General features: G+C 37.6%; 1 protein-coding gene across 9 annotated transcripts in view; it reads left to right on the forward strand.

Annotated features, from left to right (window-relative positions):
• SLC35E2B (solute carrier family 35 member E2B) overlaps nucleotides 1-8,389 on the forward strand; it is a 15,256-nt gene extending 6,867 nt beyond the window's left edge. For all 9 annotated transcript variants that reach the window (XM_075773215.1, XM_075773219.1, XM_075773214.1 and 6 more), the window contains 7 exons: nucleotides 114-249; nucleotides 1,383-1,510; nucleotides 2,133-2,253; nucleotides 2,617-2,670; nucleotides 3,267-3,339; nucleotides 4,059-4,204; nucleotides 5,365-8,389. In XM_075773215.1, the coding sequence (XP_075629330.1) occupies nucleotides 114-249; nucleotides 1,383-1,510; nucleotides 2,133-2,253; nucleotides 2,617-2,670; nucleotides 3,267-3,339; nucleotides 4,059-4,204; nucleotides 5,365-5,611 (905 nt within the window). In that variant the 3' untranslated portion in view covers nucleotides 5,612-8,389. The remainder of the gene's footprint in view (nucleotides 1-113; nucleotides 250-1,382; nucleotides 1,511-2,132; nucleotides 2,254-2,616; nucleotides 2,671-3,266; nucleotides 3,340-4,058; nucleotides 4,205-5,364) is intronic.
• The last annotated feature ends 347 nt before the right edge of the window (nucleotides 8,390-8,736 follow it).

The following is an 8,736-nucleotide window of genomic DNA, read 5'->3' on the forward strand; positions in this document are numbered from 1 at the left end:
CCTGCTAAAAGTACTACGCTGGTTTGTCTAAGAAATGTTCTTATGTTGCTTGATTTGCCATATTCCCATCATCTTCTGATTTTTTTTTTTCCCCCCCTCTCATCTTTCTTTAGGTGCTGTTCAAATGCTTTCAACCACCTTCATTGGCTGTATAAAAATGTTTGTTCCATGCTGCTTGTATCAACACAAAACACGCATCTCTTATCCACCCAATTTCATCATGATAATGCTGTTTGTTGGATTAATGAGGTAAATGGTTAAATATTTCCTAGAGATCTATCTGGTCACTTTGTTGTGTTCTTCAGAACAGAAGCTGTATTTTCATGGCTCTATTCCTTTTCATTCTTGATTGGAAGGTATTTGGAGTATTCACCTTTTTCCCCTCCAAAAAAAAAAAAAAAAATCACAGGATAATTTTACTTTTAGTTCCTATTGCTAAATGCTATGTTCCTTTTTCCAGATGTCAGGTTTTTTGCTAACTTGGTTTCCCATCACATTTAGCTTCTTTCAGAACATACTTGTCTTTCCATTTACTTTCTTCCTATTCTCTTTTGAGACTGATGTTTGTTTAGTGTGCTAGTATTTATTATGACATTGCTTTGTTCCCTTGCCTTTTTCCAGCAATTTGCCTCAAAAGTGATACAGGCTATTAATATTTATCTTTTAAAAAGTAAGTATTTGCTGTGTGCTGGGATAGTATCAGTTTGTGGTCTAGGAGAGAATAAGAACATATGATTTGGTTTCCTACACTGCAAAAATGATAAAGGATAACAGGATTCAAATTAATTCAGAGTAGCTTTATCATAGTAACTGCTGCCCTGTTGTTTACTTTCATGGTTTAAAGTATGGTAAATATGTAGCGTACCTAATTTACACTGAAGATGGATAACTGCAAATGATAACACTTCCTTGGTGAATTGCTGTTTATGAGCAGAATTGTACTAACTTTTTCAACTGAGCCTATTGAAAACTTTAGCTTAAAACGCTGTTATCTGAAGCTTGGTTAGAGTGCATTAAAAAGGAAACTTTGTTTTCTGGAAGTCTGCTGTACATCCATAGAAATTGCACAGTTGCCCAAGGATGCCTTCATTTGAGCTAAATAAATAAAAATGTTTAAGCCAAAGTAGAAGGAAATAGATCTGACACTAGTCCACAGCACCCACAAGGTGGAATAAGGTGTGCAGCTGATCAGTTACTGCAGTTCAGTCAAGCTACCATGACAGCTACACCTGTCCATGTTCTTAGTCACTGCAGCTCAAATTTATAAACCCAGAGAAATTATAATGCAATTAATGCAATTCTTTTTCATGCTAGATGTCTAAGAGTAGCTCTTAAATCATTCTTTTATTTTCTGCTTAATTTCATGTGTTCTTCTGTTACAGATTTGCAACAGTAGTCTTGGGTCTTGTCAGCTTGAAAAATGTGGCAGTTTCATTTGCAGAAACTGTTAAAAGCTCTGCACCTATTTTTACTGTTATCATGTCTCGGATGATATTAGGAGAATACACTGGTAAGTATTTCACTGTTGAAATGTGATTCACTCTGTGATTAAAAAACAAAAACAACAACAAAAAACCCACAGCAAACCCCAAAACCAAACAACTGGCTTGCCACAATATATTTTCTTCCAACCCATGATACAATTTTTTTTTGCAATTCCACTTGCAATTGCATGCTAGTTGCTTGAAGAGATTTTGTTTGTTACTGGCTGTAAGTCATAGGAGTAATATAGAAGCCACGCACAGATTGCTTTGTGATGCAAAATGGCAAAAGGCTGAAATGAGCCAGAGGAAGAAAAGTAATTCAATCACAGAACAAATGGGGAGAATATAATTTTCTTCTGTCATTTGGTGAAAAAGATGAAACGAAGACAATCATCAGTTCATTTTCTTTCTCCGAGGGAGATACTTTTATCAGTGGGTATATGTCTATTGTTTTCAAGAGCACCCTGCTAGTGTCTGAGATCTCACTTTAGAACCTCTTTACTTTAAAATCCAGTAAAGTAAGTTGCTCTTTCTTTCAGTTAAAGAATTTAAGGTGGAATTTAAACTTTCAAAAACTCTATTATCCGATACATGTAATTGGAAATACAGTAATTAAACTTAGACTTAAATTTTTCTTTTTGTTTGCAGGATTGCTGGTTAATCTGTCTCTCATTCCTGTTATGGGTGGGCTAGCTCTATGTACAGCTACTGAAATCAGTTTCAACATTCTAGGTTTCTCGGCAGCTTTATCTACTAATATCATGGACTGGTAAGGCATAATGATAGTTGCATATATGGAATAAAGGAATTTTGTTTATTGGTAGATTGAAGAAAAATGTTGCCTGTAGTTGGTTTTGTATACTGGTATTTAAAATTTATTTTTAACAGAAGACACAGTTTCTCTATCATATCTGCTAGCATTCATGAGATTAAAAAATAGTACAACTCCTTTGGTCTAAAGGAGTTAGACCAAACTCCTTTCTGTAGTTGCACAGTGTGTAGAATGTGAAATGTGGAGCAAACATACCTAGCCATCTAAGGGAAACAACTATCTTTGTCATGGATTGATTTACTTTGTCATAACTAAAATAAAGATAAATGGTGGTGTGTGGTTTGTGTTTTTTTTTTCCAGTTTGCAAAATGTCTTTTCCAAAAAACTACTCAGTGGAGATAAATACAGATTTTCGTAAGTATTAAAAATATTCAGGTTTGATTATGCATAGATTTTGGGCTACATAACAAAACTATATTGTTATCTTGCACCAAGATTTTTTTTTTTTCTCAGACTGTTTAGACAGCTTTAACCTAAATAATTTTACCAGGGAAAGAAAACTCCTCTATGCTCAGATCCTACTGCGGTAGGTCAGTGTCTCATAATCAGCTAAAGCATTCAGCATATTCAGAAATAAGTCCTGATTCTGCAATCATAAAACATCCCTTAATGTTATTAGGCATGCAGAAACGAACTTTAGAACTCGCTCTCCCTGAGTAAAATCTTGTGGTAAAATATACCTCTATATATGTCTGTGCTTTACCACAAGATGAAATGCTAGTTTTAGACGGAAGATAAAAGGCGCAAGTTTTCAAGACCATCTTGGCCAACACAAAAAGCAAAACACTATCTTTGCAAGAGATTGCTGAATTTGTTGTCCCCAAAGCTTGGTAGATGGCTTTTATTGCTTTTTGTATCTGTAAAAACAATAATGATGCAGCTTTCTTCAGCTCTAAGAAAGAGGAAGCTTTTAATCACTTTAATCATTGCGGGTTTTTTCTCCTTTGTAGAGCCCCAGAGCTTCAGTTCTACACAAGTGCTGCTGCAGTGGTTATGCTTATTCCAGCTTGGATATTTTTCATGGTAATTTCAATTCACTAACACTGATTTATGTTTTCTTTTTGACTTGTGAACAGAATGTGCAACTAAGGTTAATCTTAATTTTTACTTTTCATTCTTCCCATTTTTTTGAAATCACCCTGAAATGCATTTCATCTTATGTTTGCAAGGGATTGGGGGGGAGGTAAAAAAGAGAAAATTTTCAAAGAAGTAATTTAATGTAGGCATGAGTTGACAGATGACCCAGAAAGCCTGAGTATATTTCAGGACTTTTGGATCAAATCATATTTCTGTCTAAGTGCATTTAAAGTTTTAAATAGACTTGAAAAACAAATCTTAAATCTTTGTTGCCTTTTTGCCTATATTCACATGGTATACCAGAGTATTAACTCTCTGAAAGCAAAATTGATCTGAAGTAAGTATAACATATCCGGTTAAGTAGATATCCTTCATATTCTGGCATTTCATTGCCATGCATCAGTGTTGAGAAAAGAAAATATCTCACAGGCAGGCTGAACACACTGGAAAGTTCAGTCAGATGAGAGCTGTTTTTCTAATTATTCTTTTGGGGGGGGGGGAAATTTGTAGGATCTAGATATCCTGTATGTTTTAGGGTTTATTTTGCTGAAGTTTAAATGTAAAACTGTATCTGCTTGTAATAATAATGATGAGTTGGGTGGAAAAATCACTTTTAGATTTGCTTATAAACTAAACTCTTCAAGTCCCCTTTTTTTGTTGTTTAGGATGTGCCTGTGATTGGGAAAAGTGGGAGGAGCTTCAGCTACAACCAAGATGTTGTTGTACTTCTCTTAATAGATGGAGTCTTGTTCCACCTACAAAGTGTTACAGCCTATGCCTTGATGGGAAAAATTTCTCCTGTGACTTTCAGGTAAAACTGTATTTTCACATCAAGAACGCTATTTTATTTTCTTGTTTTCTTGCTCAGTATTTCCGCTTGAGAACTAGGCAGTAAAAATATTCTGCAAAGAAATAAATAATGTAAATGCATAAATGCATCAAATTAAGAAGAAAACCTTTCACATCTGGATCACCAAAACTTTGTGGTTTCCTCCTTCACTGCGTGAGGAGAGGAGCATTTGACCCACACTGTTGAGCTTATGGAACGGGTGCTCACATTTACTAGGAGGGGTATTGTATTCACGTTTAACAGCCATTCCTTAAAGCTGGTTAAGGAGACTGATCCAAAGTTTAACCTGCCATTTGCTTCAGTGATAAGGCAACACCTATACACATCTCGGTGTAGTACAGAATACGAGCAATCAGCTCTGTATTCCTTTTTTTCTGAAGCATAACACCAGCATGTCAAGCTGTATTTGTTGAATTGCGTGTGTTCTCTAAAGACAGCTTCCACCTAGGTTGTCGGTTATCGGCAGCTTTGTTAGGCTGTTACGCAATTCTGATTCAATAATCGGTCATTTGTATGAATAGCCCTGGGGCCTGCGGCTAATCCTGGTCCTAAACTCTGAAGGCTTCTGCTGTCTTATACTTTCAGGTGTTCCTGCTACAGTCTTGTCACAATTCACTGTTACACACGTGCTTATTCTGAAGTTGTTAGTCTTTTCTACGTAACAGGATGTAAAAGCCATATATTCACATCTACAAATTTCTTAACTACTTATTTTAATGTTACTGGTATAACTTCGATATTCTTTTCAGATTATAATGCTGTATTACCTGAATAGTAGGAGCGGACTTGCTAATGATAGTTATGTTGCTAGTTAGCATTTTCTGGATGTCTGTGTTAGCTAGAAATGAATTGCTACCGCTGTACCGTGTACTTAAAGCAATGAAACCAAAAACCTAAGGTGAATTATTCGTACTAGCTCCAAAATTAAGATGAGTGCAAAGATACGAGTGCCGATACACAAGCAATTTGGTTATGGTATTAGCTTCAGGAGGAAAAGTGGAGTCTGAGTTGGTGTTTAAAAAGCAAGCACAACAAAAGAGAGGTCCCGCTACATTAAAGCATGGTTGTGTATGGGATATGAGAAAGCTTTCGTTGGCCTTAATTTTTATATTCCTTTCCAGTGTTGCTAGTACTGTGAAGCATGCGCTGTCAATCTGGCTAAGTATTATTGTGTTTGGTAACAAAATCACAAGCCTCTCGGCCGTTGGGACTGTTCTAGTGACAATTGGAGTTCTTCTATATAACAAGGCAAAGCAGCATCAGCAAGAGACTATACACAGCCTGGCAGCTGCAGCCCCGCAATCCGCACAAAATACAACTGAAGATACTGAGCCACTAATTTCCAAGGATTTGGAACCATATGATTAATATGGCCATTTATTCTTCCAACTTAGTGTAACTCAAAGGAGCTCTTCCTGAAAGTGGTTGTTTCTTCAACTGTTGATGCTGATTGGGTTCCTTTGAGTTCATGGCAGGTCAAGCCTGGGACTTGAAGCAGAGAAGACAATGGGAAGAATCCAGAAAGTCTTGACTTACTGAGAAACTGATATACCAGAGGACCTAGTATCATATAATGTGGTAAACATGGGCTTTATTGTCTTTCCGTGACTGCAAATAACATACAAGCCGATATTAAAGAAGGAACTTCAGTGTGTTGTGGGGAAATGACTCTTTTCTCCCTACTCATCAAAATAATGTGAAACCACAGACTCATCACTGTATTCTGCTTGCTTGCAGCGGAACAAAATCGGTGCATAACTGAAATTCTTAGTTCTATGCCACCTGCATCCTCCATCATTTGCGTGCATTGTAGGGCTGGAAGAAGGAATCCCCTCCCCCAACAAATGTCTTATTTTGGTATACGTTTAGTTGAAGTAAACTATGGAAATGAGTCCATGTCCCAAAGGAATGATAAACAGCTATTTCTGACTACAAAGCTAGGAATGATAAGTGATTTTTCTACTAAAATTTAACAGGGAAATGTTGCATCCTGGTTGTGTATTGACAATATTGAAATGCAGGTATACGCACACGTACATCCACTGTATAAATGGACTGTTGAATTAACTATTTGCAGTTGCTTAGAGGTAAACACTGAAAAATTTTGGTGATGAAGCAAGATCTCTGTATTTCTATAAGAAACCATTTTAATATTTTAATTTCTTGTATTTCATTATGTATTTCTGTTATGAGGAAATAGATTTTTTTTTTATTATTTCTAACAGTACAACAAAATGCTGCCTTTTAGAAACTCAGGGTTATAATTCTGACCTATGTGCAAAGTATTTCTATCATTTCTGATTATGTAAAGAATTTTGGAGGTATCTGTGACAGAGATGGAAGAGAGGTCACAAAAGGGAGGAATATTAACCATAAACTGAGGCTAATCTTTATTTCTACTGCTTTTAAGAAGTTTTCTTTTTTAAGGAAATTCTGTTTTGTGGTAGATCAAAGATTAAAACTTAACTTTCAAAAATAAAAAAATCTTAAGTACTTAGTTTTGGCAAAAAAGTACATGTAGCTACAAAAACATTCAGATGGACTTTTTGGTAACGAAAGTAAATTAACAATTAACATTAGCTGATTTTTAATAATTGCCACTGTTCTGAAAGATTGTAGCATGGCATTAGAAGAATGGATAAAGTGGTCTTTATGGTAAAAAATAATTTCTAATAGGGAGTTACCAGTGGAGTTCCTGCAAAATGTAAGTTTGTGCTTACGTTTCCACTTGTGAGATACTCCGTTAGCTTTAGTGAACTATGCCTGCAGAGAGCAAAAACGCGTTCCCAAGATAGTCTCTCTGAAGAAGCCTGTCTTCTGGTTAAATAGCGTGTGCTTGTTTTGACTTAGGCTTACTTCAGGTTACATTCCTGTACATGGCTGGTTGCCTGGGGCGTGTTCCCTGAAGACTTGAGCAGGAGGTAAATGTCAGTATTTTTTTTTCATTGTTGTATACATGATGCCTGTGGGGTTTTGTTTCTTTGTACTTCTGTCACTTTTACAAAAAGCTGTGGACTATGCAGTGGAGCTATGTCACTTTTTTTTTTTGTGGTTATGCTTTTTAATAATCTCCGTGTATTTGGCAGAAAACGAAGTCTGGTTTGCATCGTCTTTCTACTCTTGTTGGAAGACAGAAATATAAGTGGCTTTCTGGCTGCCTAGTTCCTTTCTCATGTAAACCCCTTCATCACCTGTTTGAGCTTCATTTTAAAAGCTAGCTGGCTTTTGCCTTTCCTATTGCTGGAAAACTTTTAGTGAACCAAACAGCTGGGAGGGTTTTGGAACTTGTAATTTCTAACACACGTCTAAGCTTATTAGTGGCTGGTTTAGCCCCACCTGTTTGGTGGCAGCATGATAATCCTGTTTTACTAGGGGTTTATTTTCACAGTGGTGACTTTATGTACTGTTCTTCAGCAGTTGTCTTGGCCTTTATTAGATTAAACAAACCAACCTCTTTACTGTCCACTTTTAAGACCTTTTCTTCCTCCAGCCATACTAGTGCTTCTCCTTTGCGGTTGTTCCTGTTGGGTAAACAAGGACCGTTTTGTTCCATGTTAAGAATTCATGAAAGTATTATACCCCAGCTTTGTACGATGGTATTTCTTTTGGACCGCTCCGAAACACCCCAGGGTGTCACCGGCGTTTCTCACAGCCGCGCCCCTGACACTTGTACGCTGATCGGGACGAGCTCTGTGAGACAGAACTATGCGGATTATTTGTTTTGTGTTTGTCAAGTACGTTCTCATAGAAACAGCACGTCTTCCTTAAAATGTGAATTCCTGAAGTAACACCAGTCCTTGCCGAAGAACAGACTTGCAAATGTAAGGTGTCCTTGCAGCAGTTAACGTTCCTAAATGACGTTATTTCCCAGCTAAAGAGCGGAGGGATAATAAAGTAGCTGTGTGTAATATAGTATTTCCTGTCACGTATTGCACTGTGACCTCGAGCCACGGTTCAGTAACCTCACTGCTTCGTGTTAAGTTCTGTGTAGTCTCGACTAATTTGCCTTTTTAGGAATTGCCCTTTTCACACTGAATTACTGTAAATTCTCCTTCGTAGTCTCTCTGTTGCCATTATGTGACTTGTTTAAATGATCATTTTATTGTGCATTATTCAAATGAATAATAATAAAATTTGGGTTTTGTATGTAATTATGAGGATGGTCCAAAACCATGACGCATGTTGGCGACAGCTTCTCCTTTTCTGCTTAATGACGTGGTTGTTGGCTGGGGCTCGGTTTTGGTTTTGGTTTTATTTGTTGGTGGTTGAGCAGCGCTGGGCCGGTACCGAATCACCGTAGGAAAGAGGCGATTTGACAATTCCGTGGCCATTTTTGTTGCATTCCGGTCCGGCCCACGGGAGACGGTGCCGTTCCCGCGCCGGGCGCTCCCGGCAGCGCCGTGACCGTTAATGGCGGCGTCCTTCCGCCAACGCCTTCCGGCCGCTCGCGTCACGGAGCGTGCGTGGTACGTCATCAGCCTGCTCCGGCAGGC

Source organism: Balearica regulorum, chromosome 21 (assembly GCF_011004875.1).
Source record: "Balearica regulorum gibbericeps isolate bBalReg1 chromosome 21, bBalReg1.pri, whole genome shotgun sequence".
NCBI lineage: Eukaryota > Metazoa > Chordata > Aves > Gruiformes > Gruidae > Balearica > Balearica regulorum.